Source organism: Emys orbicularis, chromosome 9, assembly GCF_028017835.1.
Source record: "Emys orbicularis isolate rEmyOrb1 chromosome 9, rEmyOrb1.hap1, whole genome shotgun sequence".
Lineage (NCBI taxonomy): Eukaryota > Metazoa > Chordata > Testudines > Emydidae > Emys > Emys orbicularis.
Genome location: NC_088691.1, coordinates 29,832,968 through 29,847,717, shown reverse-complemented (window position 1 = coordinate 29,847,717; position 14,750 = coordinate 29,832,968). Strand labels below are relative to the sequence as shown.

The following is a 14,750-nucleotide window of genomic DNA, read 5'->3' as shown; positions in this document are numbered from 1 at the left end:
ATCAGGGAGATCAGGAGCTCCTCCACCACCCTGCGTAGCAGCTTTTGAAATTGCTTGTAATAATCTGGAGGGGATGGCAAAGCTGGGGTAACTGCCTCATTGGGAACTAAGGATAGCCTTGCCAGTACTGGTGGAACCAGTGGATCCAGCTTGTAGTCTTATATAAGTTCTGGCTGCTCTCTTGGAGGGGAGGAGTGGAATGATTACTTATTAGATCCCACCAACCATGGGTATCATGTATGGGGCCCACTAGCCCCAGTAGGATGGATCAAAGGTGCATCATGGAAGCCCCAAGGCATGGGGTACCATTAGTTCTAAGGCGTGTGTGTCTACGTACAGGTTGGTTCCAGGAAGCTCTTGATCGCCTGTGTGGACAACTCCGTTGGAGGAGGCAATGACGGTTCCTTTGATTTCCTCAATGACAAAAAGGCCAGATCCACGTCAATCAGCAGTCTCAACGGTTCTGTCGGACCAAAGCTGCAGCTAACAGACAGGATGGCAGATGGACTTATCCCATAGCCCAGCAGTTCTTGGTCTTTCAACCTAGGTGGTATTGCTGCCATTGTTACTGATGGTGCAGAGTCTGGTTCCGATAAAGCCCTCCTCCTTTTATCATGGTTCTGTGACTTAGGACATTCTAAATCTTTGGGGGCTGGGCATGGAGGATTGTACTACCTGGACATGTCTTCTTTGGCGTGGACTTACAGGGGGATCTGCTCTTGTGTTTCTGAGAACATTTCCTGTTCTCCTGATGAACTCTAGAGATTTGATTTCCCTTGCTCCTAAATCAGCCGTGTGGTAGGAGGAGTGCACCTCACTGACTCTGGCCAATGTACCAGGGAAAGGGTTCCCCAGGCTGGGTCTGCCTGGCGTCTCACAGTCTTTTCCATTAGGTGGTTTTTAAGCAAGAAGTCCTGCACAGGCTGGCACGGCTAGGGAAGCAACGACAAATATTTCACCTGGTCGACATATGCACTTTCCTAAGGCCGAAAAGGCAGTGCTGGTGGCTGTCGCTGACCAAGAACGAGCAGGGATTGACGAGACAATTTTAAAAGCCCAGTGTTCTGGGCATAATCTAATTCCCATAAAGGGAGTCAGAAGGGTTCCCTGGGGTAGGAAATCCAATTAAACATGACTTATATTATTAAAACTATTTACACTAGCTACATTAAAGATAAAATTTAAATATTTAGATTCGGTTCCAATGCAGGCCATGCACCAGTAAGGAGGAACTGGAGAAGTGGTTGGTCTGCCCCACCCCTTAAACTCTCAGTGCAGTGCATGAGGAGAGCAGGGGCACCAGTGTGCACCAAAGGACACTGTTTGTAAAGCCGAACGTTTTAGCTACCAACAGTGCTACTGTACAGGATTAGAGGGAGACATAAAAACGACTTCAAATACTTTTTCTGTATATGAAAAGTCACAATGCTAAAATCCAGAATTTTAGGCCCTTCCAGGGTTATATGCAAGATGCAAATGCTGGCTTCCACTGAGGGGGTGGAAATATTTCTCTATGAGGATAAGTGCTCCTATTTCTAGCCCTAATCACCTGTGAGGATGTCAGACTAATTTTGTGACATTTTTACCTACAAAAAATTGTTCCTGTGTGGGACTGAATCTCTTTGTAAAGTTTTATATAGTATAAATTCAATGATACTCCAAGTTACCTGAATGGTCCAGCTTTTAGATGAGAAGCGCTGATATCTGCTGGTAGAAGAGATGGTCAGACCAGGACAGTGGCAAGATCTTCAGTCTATTGGGGGTAGATCTTCAATCCCGGTACAAGGGAAAACCCATGCTGTGTCAATATAGTCAGTATAATTTTTAGGAACAAAAAATATAAACATTTTCAATTAACTAGATTTTAACTTAGATTAGTTAGGGAATGGTTACGAGAAGGTATTTGGTTTAAATGGGAAAGAAAAAGAAAAGAGACTCTCCAGTCCCCATCTCTCATATCTGTGAGCACATGCCCACAGGATACACTGAATTTGTAACAAGCCAAGGGGGAACATTTTGGTGGGAATTCCTTTGAAGTATTTACAAGATACCACTACTTGAAGGCTTTTGTTTTGTTTTGAAACATCTCCACACAGGAAACTCTGATTCAATTATATATTTTTGTATATTTGATTATAGTTTACATAATTCCACTGAAAAAACATGAAGTTAGGAGGGAGGAAACTCAATTAAGAAAAAAGGGTTTAGTATTTTAAATTGTGAACTGTTCTTCTTATGAAAAATTTAAACCTACCTGTGGTTTTTCCACAATGTGTGGAAAATTATGTTTTTGCAGAATCCAAACAAGGAAATTCAAAGGAACATCAATTACTGTCCATATTTGTTGATTATTTTAGTACATATGTTGTATTAAATTTACTGCAAAGTCTCACTGCTAATTAGAGCTGCACAAATAACTGATCTGTTGGTTTGCTAGCTGATCCAAAAATATTAAAAAACAAATTCACTTCAGGCCAATCAAAGCAATTCCCCCCCAAAATTGTTGGTGAACCAACAGAAGTTGAAAAAAAAAAACACCTGGGGTTGAACAAAATGTTCTGAATGAAATGAAACACTTAATTTATGAGTTTTTAAAGAAAAATAAAATTGAAGCATACTTAGAAACAAAAAGAAATTTTGAATAGAAAAAATGAAAATAGTTTGATTAATTAAATTGCAAAACAAAACATTTTTATTTTTTAAGAAATGTTTTTGGAGGGTTGATGGGAGGAGTTTCGACCAAAACAATTTGTCACAGTCAACACAAATTCGTGAAATGTTTTGGCTGATCTGAACCTGCATTGTTCGGCAAAAAAGGTTTAGCCAAAAAAATTTCACCCAGCTCTAATGCTAACACTATACAATGAAAATAATTAAACGGAACAATAAAAAAAGTGGTAGCCTATTTGAACACTTGTTAGTTAATTGGCTTACCGCAGTCCAGATGATTAAACTCATACAAAGCTGAAAAGAACGATGAAATTAAAATATTAGGCACATTTTCAGTCAAGGAGAACATTCCCAGAATCAGCATAAATGAGAAACAAAGACCCCAAAGAAACTTGGAGTGCAAGAGATGCATTTTATTGTATGCTCATTACGATGAGTAACACATTTAGAAATAATAATCCCACGTAACAGTGACAATCTTATTTTACAGCGTGTACATCATTTTTTACAGCCACATAAAACACTTATTTTTCTAAGAGATTTCCCAATTTAGCTTTCTGAAATTTCGAAATATAAAAAAAATTTATTCTCAAGGAACTGATTCTCATCTGGTGCAAAAACAAAATATGAACATTATCTGAAACACAAAGCCACAATATAGCATGAAGTAAAGTTACAATTTATCATGTGAACAGCTGTGTGCAAACATGAAGCAACTAAAAGTAAAAAAGTACACATTATATGCATAACATTTATGAACAGGTTTTTCATTAAATAGCCCTAGACCAGCTTGTTATATTAAGCGCCATTTGATTTGCAGCATGCTAACACAAAGCATTGTTTAAAGGGATGCATATTTTAAATGTATACACTGTAAACTGAAGATCCACCTCCAAACTCTAGTGGCAGCATATTTTTCTGGTTAAATACTGCATATATACTTTCTTACAGATTGAAAATGCATGTTTATAGTATGGTAGAGATTTTTAAAGAATTGATTAAAAGGTGCAATTTTATGTCTATACTGAAAATTTTATATTAGCAGGTAGGACTAGAATAGCCATACCTGTTATAAACACTGCCCTAAAGAACCTCTAAGTATTTTGTATTTTAATTCAAAAAAACTATTGTGTTCTTTGAATCTTTTTTAATACTCTTTTTAGAGAAGATCTTAAAGTAGCAAGAAAAAAAAAAACGGTGTTGAGACAACACTATCAGCTGCATTCATTTTTTCCTTTTAAAAAAATGAGATTCAAAGGTATTTGTCATGTGCCATACTGAACAACATTCAACTGCAGTTTCAGATAAAAAAGGGAAATTATATACATACATATTTTTAACCCTAGCACCGGAACACCACCTTTGAGCTCATAACATAATGCAATATTTTTAACATCATATCCTGCCATAAAATAGGTTAGCAGCTCTGAAAATAGTTTTAAAAAATTACTCACTGAACCTAGACTAATAAAGGAAACAAAAAGGTTTCCCAATGAAATGTTAAAAAAAAAAGGGGGGGGGGAGAGAAACCCCCAAATTTGACCAATTCTGGAATACAATTTCCAGGCACAATTTAAAAACATAATGACCAAGTGATTGACTTATATTCTTTTCAAAACTGAATAAGAAGTTTGAATTGGTTGCCTTGACAAAAAGTTTGTAAATAACCCCACCACAACTGAACAGTTTTCATATTGGAGACAAATGCTGTTACTGATGAAATGGATAACATAATCGTCTTCATTTTCTCTTCTGTAGCTTAACAATGTATAATACTATTAATAGAAGACATTCAGCAATCCTTCTGCAACCTTTCAAACATTCATCCATCTTTCTGCATTCTATAGTGCTCTTTAGGTTCTGATAAGCCACAATCATAGGACTATGAGATCCCTGTCAACCTTAATACTTTTAAGACTTTTAATACAAAGAATGTAAAGTTATGATTTAATATCAAGCTTTGAAACCAGGAGAAACAGTTCATGAGATTTTTTTCCCCAATTAGCATATCACAGTTTCTAAATTGCTTCCTTCTCAACATCATATATTACATTATGGCCTCTTTGTGATGCCTCATTATATGTTGATTTTTTTCTGATGGTCTACGGAATCCCTTTTTGCAGTATTCACACCTGTGTGGATAGTCTTTTGTGTGTATTGATATTACATGTCGTTTAAAGCCTGATGCATCCGTAGTGCTATATTCACAATACTGGCATTGATACACTTTTCTTCCACTGTGGGTCTTCATGTGCTTCTTAAGTTCGTTTTGCTGCCTAAATCCTCTCTTGCACCTTTTGCATTTAAAAGGCAGGTCCTTGGTGTGAACTGAGAGGATATGCCCACTAAGTACAAAAGGATCTGAAGTTTTAAAGTCACAGTGCCTACACTGATGTATCTTTTTACCTTTGTGGGTTTCACTATGCTTTTTGAGCTCAGATGGACGATGGAAGCCTTTTTCGCACACCTCACATTTGTGGGGAAAGTCCTTTGTGTGAACCGAAATAATGTGTCGTTTCAGGTCGCTTGAGTTGGTGCTCTTATGGTCACAATGTGGACACTGATGAGTCTTATGTCCTTGAAATAACTCTGTGTGCTGAAGAAGTTCTTTTTCATCTGTGAATGCTTGGGGACAATGCTCACATTTAAATGGTAAATCAGTCCCATGTTTGGTTTTTATGTGTGTTTTCAGATTGGATTGATCAGCACATCTGAAGACACAGTGCTGACACTGGTATGGCTTTTCCCCTGTGTGGGTCCTCATATGCTTTTTAAGCTCAGATGGATGACGGAATCCTTTCCCACACTCAACACAAACATGAGGAAAGTTCTTGCTGTGAACTGCAAGCAGATGTCTATTCAGCAGTCCCTGTTCTGCAGTCTCATAGTCACAGTATTTGCACTTGTGTAGTTTAGGCTCCTTGTCCCTCAATATCAGTTTATTAGAACTCAATGGGCTTGCCTCTCTGTATCTCCTTGTATATTCTGTAAACTCATGGGTTTTGTCAACTTTATTTATAAGTTTATGGCTTTCCAGATGGTTGTGGAAACTTACTTTTTTGTTAGTTGTAAAGTCACAGTCCGTACACTGGTATTTCTTCTTAATCATATGATCTGGGTGGTTCTTCATATGCCTTTTCAGGAATCCTCTGGATTTAAATTTTTTCCCACATATGTGACAAGGGTAGACAGTTAAGGGCTGTCCATCAGGACCTATTATAACAGCTGTTTTCAAACAAACAGAAGACGTTATGAAGAAAACTGATAAAAGTGCTGAATTAAAAAGAACTGTTCAAGAACATTTACTTGAACTTCACAGATAGAGCAAATAGTTTAGTAGCTTTAAACAACCAAATCCCAGATATCTACAATTTTAAATACTGTTAAAAGAGTTGACTGAAGCAAGGCATAAACCCCCAATGCTACCCCAATGCATGGGCACTGGTGGCACTTGTTTACTGAATGGACCACAAATTAATGGAGAGATTGCCTTGTTAATCAACCTTTCTCCCATTCCCAATTGTGTATATTTCACCTCCCATTCATGATCACATAACATCCCCGTGACAACTACAGGAATTGTTTATGTGGATAAGTAATATTAGAAAAAATGTATTTTAGATGTCTTTTAATGCAATTTGCCAGCTGGAAATTAAGAGAGTCAGCGTGATGTACCAGTCAGCAATCTGTGGACCATCAGCAAATTCTCCAGGGACAACAGTTTTAGAACAGTTGCACTACACAATTTCAGTGGTGGTAGGTGTGGTTTTTTTTTTAAATAGTTGCAGGAAAAAGGATCTTTCCATATAAACCAATACAATAAACAATGAAAAATATTCTACCTGTTTGCCACTGCCTGGTTTCTCCCCTCCTCCTCTTCTTGGCTTTTTGTTTAAGCGCTCTATTTGTGTTAATGCTATCACAGATTTGCAGGTACTGTGCTGCATTACCATTTTTGTTTTCTAATCGTGTATCCAAGTTATTTCCTGAATACAAAGATCAGACACCATAAAAACTATAAGCAAGTTTTTTCTTTGGGACTAGATGACTGGAATCACATGGGAGCAAGTCACTTTACATTACCTTAAAAATAAATGTTCACTGTAGAAAGGAATGGGCAAGCTTTTTTTTCAAAGGGTCAATATTTACCATAGTTATTGATAAGGCATTATATAAGAATTTCATTAAATTTGGACTCGTTATGGACCTTTGTTTCCTCCACTCCCAAACCCTTAACATTCAGCTAATTATGCCTGTTCTTTCCTTCAACCTAGCAGTCCTTTACTCCCCAGTGGCCTCATTTTCCCTTCCCTGATCACCCAAAACTATACTAAAAGATACTGATGTACATTTCTGAGGGCCTCTGTTGCATTTAGGATTGTTCTTATTTCTACAATGTTTATGTAACTGCAATTCCTTGAAGAAATGAGTTCCAAGTGTATAGAACCCTTACACATATGCATTCTGAAAAGTTTGGTAGCATTCACTGACCAGGACAGCTGTGGATCAGGAATTTGTCAATATTCCATGAAATAAGGGAGACAGTCATGAATTTCTTAGTGGAAAATCTGATATACAACTGTGTTTTTTCAAAAAAATATGAAAGCAAATGTAGCTCTTGCATCAAATGTAATTATATGTTCTCACCTGCTGCTTGACAGTCTTCATACCTTCTGGGCAGTCTTCTTTCATCTCCTATAGAACACAATATTTTACTAATTCATAAACTGAAATTGTATTTGACAATGATGGTTTGAAACTCGTGTGAGAGAACAGCTAGCTAGCTAGTAAACTTTATTTACTGCAGAGTCCTCACCATCATGACCACTCTCTACAGAGATGCCAAACCAGACAATGACCATATTGTACATATACCTGTACAAACTTGCTTTCTTCTTAGGTTCTGGTAAACACCACCTAGTACAAAATAACCAAGTTCCGCGATTCTCTTTTGCATGAGAGCAGGTTCAAATATCTTACTTCCCTATCAAGAACTTGGTGCATGATAAGTTTTGGACTACTTTACCATGTCTTGATACAGTGGTCATTCAGCACTTGCACAAAGAATGCTGAAGCTCTATGGGATGACATGGGCTACATCTTAGCAGTATTCTCATTTTCTCATTCTGGACTGAAAAAGTTTTTGCTATGCTTTTGGACTCTATGGTTCAAACACATTTTTGTCTGCCAGCTAATGGGGTTAGAAGTATATCTGGCCAGGACTTTTCTGTCAGATTAATTTTCTGATGGAAATGCCCTTTTCACAACATTCAAATTTTTCAAGAAAAAAATTGATGGCTCTTCTGGCTGCCTGCCTGGAATGCTCGTCAATTTCATTTTCAGCCTGCAGGGAGAAAGTTAAATTAACAAGAGTCTTCCAAGCGAGTTGCCCGCAAGCAGAAAATGTTTCTTGTTGTTTCAAAATGGAATTTTTCATCCCTTCCCACTTTTTTTTTTTTTTTTTAAAAAAGCAGTTTTAACTTTTCATCCTGATTCAGCATGGAAAAAAATTCAAAATTGCAAAGTTTTTCACAGGAAGGAATTTCCATTTTCCAGCCAACTCCAGTTAGAACTCCGTCCTTAAACAACTGACACTGTCTTTCATGACTCAGAGATGATCTGAGAGGATATTCCCTTAAATATGATGTATTTATAAGTTAAAACCTTACAGTATAGTAAATATATATGATATTAATAGAATATACAGAATTTGCACCATTAAAACGTCCTAATAAAATGTTCATACTATTCAACGATCAACTTATTTAGACATACAAAAGACTTTAAAAAAACCACCAAAAAACCCCACACAATTTGTTTTCTGTCAGAGGTTGAAGAGTTTGATTATGAAGTGTAAGGCTAAGTCTATATTACCACTTATGTCAGTATAACTTATGTCGCTCAGCCCGTGTGAATAACCCCCCCGCATCCCGAGCGACACTGGTTACACAGACGTAAGTGCCAGTGTGGACAGCACTATGTCTGCAGAAGAGCTTCTCCTGCCGACACTTGTTGGGGGTGGATTAATTATGTCGACAGGAGAACTTTCTTCCATTGGCATAAACTGGCTACACTAGAGACCTTACAGTGGTACAGCTGCGCCACTCTAAGCTCTCTAGTGCAGACATGGCCTAGGACTGAGAGAGAAAGAGGTCTGCATGACAAACCCTAAGCTTATTTTCTCACACTCATTTTCCTTTTCTCAGATAAAACTTGTGTGAACCTTTCACCAGCCAGCTTCATGTATATTAAACAAATTCCTTTAGCTTATGCAAGATTCTATAATGCTCAGTAGCTGACTTCAAGATATGCAAGGGAAATTTGCATGCTAGACATCCCTCAACTAGTACCTGGAACAACAGTATCAAAACCTTACAAACTACTATGCTTTTCCTTGTATAAAACACAACACTAAGCAAGGTATTTTTTATGATTAAGAAAAAACAGATATTAAAATAATTTAAGGGCTGTCTGGCAGGCTAGTGAAACAAAACGCTAGAGTTTGGGACTAGCATTTTCCTTCAGTCCTTAGTTGGAAGAGTCTGAGGGCATTCTAGAGAAAGTATGCACAGCTGCTGAAATATCACTTTGAGCAACCCCAGTGTGTGACTCTTGTAAGTTAATGACTGGCTCCAGAGACAGCTGTTTACAACTCTCCTTAGACAGAGCTGAGAGGTAGGAAGGTCATGTTCTAAAAGATTTGGGAGCTAAGTTAGGGAAAAAATAAGAGGAGGGGATTCCCAGGAAAAGAAGAATCTAGCATCCTACCATAAGCAGCAGCCCAAGCAACAGGAACAAAAGTTTTATTCACACCAGTGTCTTCAAGTTGTGTATCGGGAAGTGATGTTGCTTCCTCTTCACCTACAATGACTTCCATATAAACTTCATCTGCTATTTCAGCACAACCTACATTTAAGGAGGAGAAGTTGTGATTCTTGAATTAATGTTACTGTATGTTCAGCCTAAATTTTCCTTTGCTTATTTTCATATGATTATTCTGATTAGTAGTGATACCCACTGAACAATTCTCTTCCCTCCCCAAAATATTTGTACAGGGTTATGTTGCTTTATCCATATACATTGCTAGACCTGAGATAGGAAAAATAACTATCAACCAAAAGGACCTTGTAAATGTGTAACTGTTGATGGTTCTTTGCCACTTTGCCAGAATAAGTTCTGCTCTACTTAATAAAATTTAAAAAGTGATCTAAAATGGTCTTGACACTTTCGATAATAAAGCTGTTTAAATGAGGTAAAAAAGATTTTAGCAAGTTAGTTTGTTAGGCAAACTGAAAAATTAGCAAATTGCAAAAATCAATTACTTATTCATTGACTCAATCAATGATCATATTAAATTCAATACAAATAATCAACTGCTTGTATAAGATAGGCACAATATGTATTTTATAATAATTATAGGCTACTCTTATTTGTGGAATTATAGGCTACTCTTATTTGTGGGCAAGACAAGATATGATTTCTACTAGTTGAAATTTGAGAACAATTATTCACAAACATGAAAAAATTCCTTTTAGAAAGTGACCAATATTAAGCACACCGTTTTCATTTCTGGTACTATTTTTTAAATGTACTTTTTTTAAAAAAGAATTCTTACTAATATCTTCATCTTCCTGAGAGGAGTCCTTAACAGCCATGTATACCATCTTCTCTCGCTGCATTCTGCCTACACCTCCCTGCTCAATTACTCCAGCTACAGAATGTCCATTGTGAAAGTCACTCTCTGTGACAATTTCTGTTCCTCCTTGAAAAAGAAAAACACAGTCAATGTAAACAAGATAATCTAGAATATCATCTCATGAGAATTAAATTAGAAAAATGTTTTATATCAGTATTTTTTTCTGTTTTAGACAGACATTTAGTAAAACCCTGATTAAATGCTTTAAAATAAATATTTTCTTGCCATTATAAATTTCAAATTTGTTACTCATTAGTGGCACAATAGACAAAACCCTCCTTTCTCACCAGTATCCTGACAAAAATCAGGGCTGAACAGTTGGATAGTACTATTCGGGTGATATCATAGGCATAAACGGTGTCAATTTTTGCATGCTAACAGTGTGTTAAATATGAACAGAAATATTGTGTCCCCCAAAGCTTCTATTTTAAGCGTGTTTTGAATATTGTGCTGGCAAAAAACAGACTTGAGATTCTTCCTTGAGAAAGGAATAGTTAAATTGGGTTGACATACCCAACAGACCACTACAAAAATGTTATTTCACATACTGCAAAACAGTAGATTTTATTAAAGAACACAAAACTAACAAACATTTTCAAACTACTGAATCAATAAACAGAACGTAAGAACTTGCCTATTTCCACGTCATCCTCAGCTTCAGCTTTAAATATATACACTTTTATAACTTCTGAACCAAACCCGTCGTCTTTAGAAACATCATCGTGTGAAACCTCAGTGCTGATTTTTAAAGGTGTGCTTCCAATATGGTCTAATTTTTCTCCAACATCATCCACTGTAAAAATAAAAAAAGGACAGTGAGGTTCACACACAAATTTTGTTAAGACTCAAGAAGTGATCTCTAGCAAGTTTTCCTCACATATTCAATATGTAAGATCCAATGGAACTACTATTATAAAAGCAGTTATACAGATGGTTCCTTTTCCTTTTATATCTTAGTCTATTTTAGTAAAGTCCAGTATTCAATTTCATTATCAAAACTTAGTAAATGAAGGACAAACATGGTTGTAAAATGAATCACACAGGAAGCAGACTCATTAAGTAATTACAAAGTATCTGATATTTATTCTATTGTAAACTATTAAGCCTAGAAGGTATAGATTGATCAAAAAGTAAAAACATAAGACATCTAATATAATTTAAAAAACAAACCCAGAACCTGATATTTTAATTCTTCTGAGATTTTCAAATTCTCTACTGTCCAAAATATCTATTACTAATAACTAACAGCTGTTATTCTTATCAAATGTGGTTTAGTTTGGCTGTGAGTTTTTGGGGTCAGTTATTATCCGGGCAAGCATATTTGTGAGATTTTGTCTCTTGCTAGTTAAAAGTTGAGATAGTAATATTTGGATTTATGTCCAACTACTTGAAGTTGAGCTACCCGCCATCCTTCATGTCTATAACTAAAGGATTAAGTCACCTACTACTCAATCTACTTACTCAAAATGTACTTTTATCAATATAATCAAATCATTACATTCAAACTACTATTAAGTGGAAGAGCAGAGTTTTGATAAAGTAAATGTTCACATATATAGGGCTGATTTCATAGCAAAGGACACTAAAGCCTGATCAGAATGGCACACAACAGAAAGCATTTTTATTACTCATGTATTGACAGAACACTACCTACTCCCTTAGCCCAGGGCAGCATAAGGTTAATGCAACACTAAATACCCACTAAAGCCCTCAAATGAGGAATGAATTTCACACTTTGAAATAAGCTGTAACCCATACTGGATCATCTTCCACGTAAAAAAATATGTGTATTATATTAGAAATACAAAGGCTGTGAGAATTTTTTTTAAAAGATATGACAGTGGGTTATTTCTTTATGACTTGGCATAATCTACTCTGAAAGTCATTTTAATGATACCTACTCAACTGCAGCAGGTTTTTTTGGTGTCACTGATGAAACTTGTGAATCTCAGAAGTCTTTGAATGAGTCAGAACAATACTGGAGCTACTGAAAACAGAACTAAATAGACATAAAGCAGCTAATTGATTAACATTAAAAATCAACAAATACTAATGTAAAGTATTGCAAAATTAAATTTCTGTAATTTAATATAGATTAAAAAAAGAAAATGTGAAATAATAGGAGGCTACATAATCTTTTGCATATTTCAAGCTTTTAAAAAAAAAGATTGGGTTGTAAATGGTAAGGGAGTTTGCGAAAGACACAATTGCTTTCAGTGATCCAAGTTTAAGTTTCTCTTCTTCTGGATGAGCTTAAACCTTTCAGGGTCTTTTTCCTTTTAATTTAAAGCATTTATGGCTGATCTTGCTTTACTGAAATCAGTGGGAGCAGGATCAAGCCCTTATTTGTTAAAGATGTCCTGAATAAATGTACTGTATAACATTTACCGCCTCCCACCCAAGATGACTGCATGATATCCAACATAACAAGAAAACGAATACCAAGAATAGCAAAACTAGAAAGGAATCTACAACTACCTTTGATTAATAAGTTTACCTGTATCAGGCTGTTAATACAAATTTTTTATACGAAGCAGCTATAGCATGTACTATTAGAGCATGCTCATGTTATCAGAATGGTGTTTCAGAGATAAAAGTAAATCCAACTATCCATGTACCTTTTAAAGGAAAGGAAGGAAGGGAGAGCTAGACAACCAATGTTTTGTCTATTAAAGGGTGCTATCAACTTAAATATTTTGAATCTGACTATTTTATAATATCTTGGAATGGACTAATTTTCTGATAAAGCATCTTTAATGACCTGGTTCTTTTCATGAAAAAAATCCTTTAAAAATCACAGGATTTTTCTGTTCCATTTTTGATGTTTTTCCAATTAAGTCCTCAGTCTTGCAAAGCTTTCTGCACATGATTTGTTCTACCAAAGTGAGTAGTTCCATTTGTAAATCTTTGCGGTATTGGAAACTGACTATACAGGAGAAGAATGAAACGGACTACACAAAGTGCTGTTAGATGTACAAAATAAAACAAAACTATAAAAAAATTTACACTAATTTAAGCGGTTACCTGTAAGTATAATAGGTATAAAACTTTGAGGTAAATGTGATTTCAAGATGATGACTTTAAGCATCATCTAGTTTTCTGTTTTTTTATTTACAGATTTTACACAAAATTAATTTAAATACGACAAATAAACATGTTAATACTTTAAAGATTGTTCAAAAGTGGAGGCCTCCTCCTATCAAGAACAGTGGAATAATCAATTACATGACTTTTCTTTAAAAAGTTTCAAAATATTCAAGGTATGGAGTGATGAAAATGACCAAATGTCCTTGTGTGTCTGTTGATATAATTCTAAGAACTAATATAATATTTCAGAGGTTGATTGCTTTCTTGCTTTATCAGAGCACCAATGCCAATGAAACAAAGACCCTGTTAAAAAAATACTTCATTGTAAAATAAATAAATAAATATTTTCAGTGAGGGATAAAGTGAAACATTCATATAGTGTATATTGATGTATATTGTATCTTATCTCTTAATATACAACTTACTTTTAACTACATCTGTTAAAAATTCTAAATCCCTGCTCTAGCAGGCAACTATTGCAATAACTAAAATATTAAAAGTATTTCTAAACCAACAAACATCCTCAGCCTGATTCTGAGAGGGGCTAAGCACATAGAACTGAAACCAAAAATCAACAAGTTTGTCCTAAACCATATATACCTAGACTCTCTGAAAATCAAGCTGCTCCTCTTTTAACAAGTGGAGCTGAAATATGCTCAAAATGCTTAAACTGAATGTAACAAAATTTGGAGTCAACTCCTGAAATAAATCTGCAACATAATAGATAAATTTAGGGAAATTGGATGCTTTGAGGGAATGGTAATGGAATATAGTTGTTTTCACTTCTAGAATGATGAAACATATCTAGCTCAACCTCAGTAGCAATTAAAAAGTTAACTATAAGTTCTACCATCTACTTCGCTAGTTTACATGAAATAAGTCCACTTTTCAGAAACAATGATATTAGAAAAAAAAAATCAAGATAGTTAGCACTAATTAATTTTTGTCCGCAGTCTTAGCAGAGACTGAGAACTGAACTAATTTCTAATTCCCAGAGATTTCCTCTTTGATGATAGGCAGTGTCTAGATGCTTGCTTGAACACCATCCATACACAATACATGGACTTTTTAAAAGGACTCCAGTTACATAGGCTGTTAATCCAGTGCCTTTAGGAATACTAAATTCACAGTATTTGTTTTAAGTCAGGAATAAAAGTTTCTACATCACACAGTAAGTCAGTAAAAAATGGTGAACAGAACACAAGTCTCCTGGCTCTGAGTTCTCCACTATAAACATTAGATAACGCTGCTTCCCCATTTATTAAAAAACAAACAGATTGCTTTAGAAATATATGCT

The 14,750-nt window shown here is 35.6% G+C and overlaps 1 protein-coding gene across 3 annotated transcripts in view; it reads right to left on the bottom strand.

Moving 5' to 3' along the window:
• Nucleotides 1–3,064: 3,064 nt before the first annotated feature.
• The window catches only part of ZNF711 (zinc finger protein 711), a 38,081-nt gene continuing 26,395 nt past the window's right edge, over nt 3,065–14,750 (bottom strand). Inside the window, exons 2-7 of one of the 3 annotated variants that reach the window (XM_065410316.1) lie at nt 11,011–11,159; nt 10,654–10,660; nt 10,286–10,432; nt 9,439–9,576; nt 6,513–6,656; nt 3,065–5,895 (exon numbers count right to left, since the gene is read on the bottom strand). In XM_065410316.1, coding sequence (XP_065266388.1) covers nt 4,718–5,895; nt 6,513–6,656; nt 9,439–9,576; nt 10,286–10,432; nt 10,654–10,660; nt 11,011–11,159 — 1,763 coding nt within the window. In that variant the 3' untranslated portion in view covers nt 3,065–4,717. Of the gene's footprint in view, nt 5,896–6,512; nt 6,657–7,317; nt 7,366–9,438; nt 9,577–10,285; nt 10,433–10,653; nt 10,661–11,000; nt 11,160–14,750 lie in introns of those variants that run through there. The other 2 variants (XM_065410315.1, XM_065410317.1) reach the window with 2 other exon arrangements.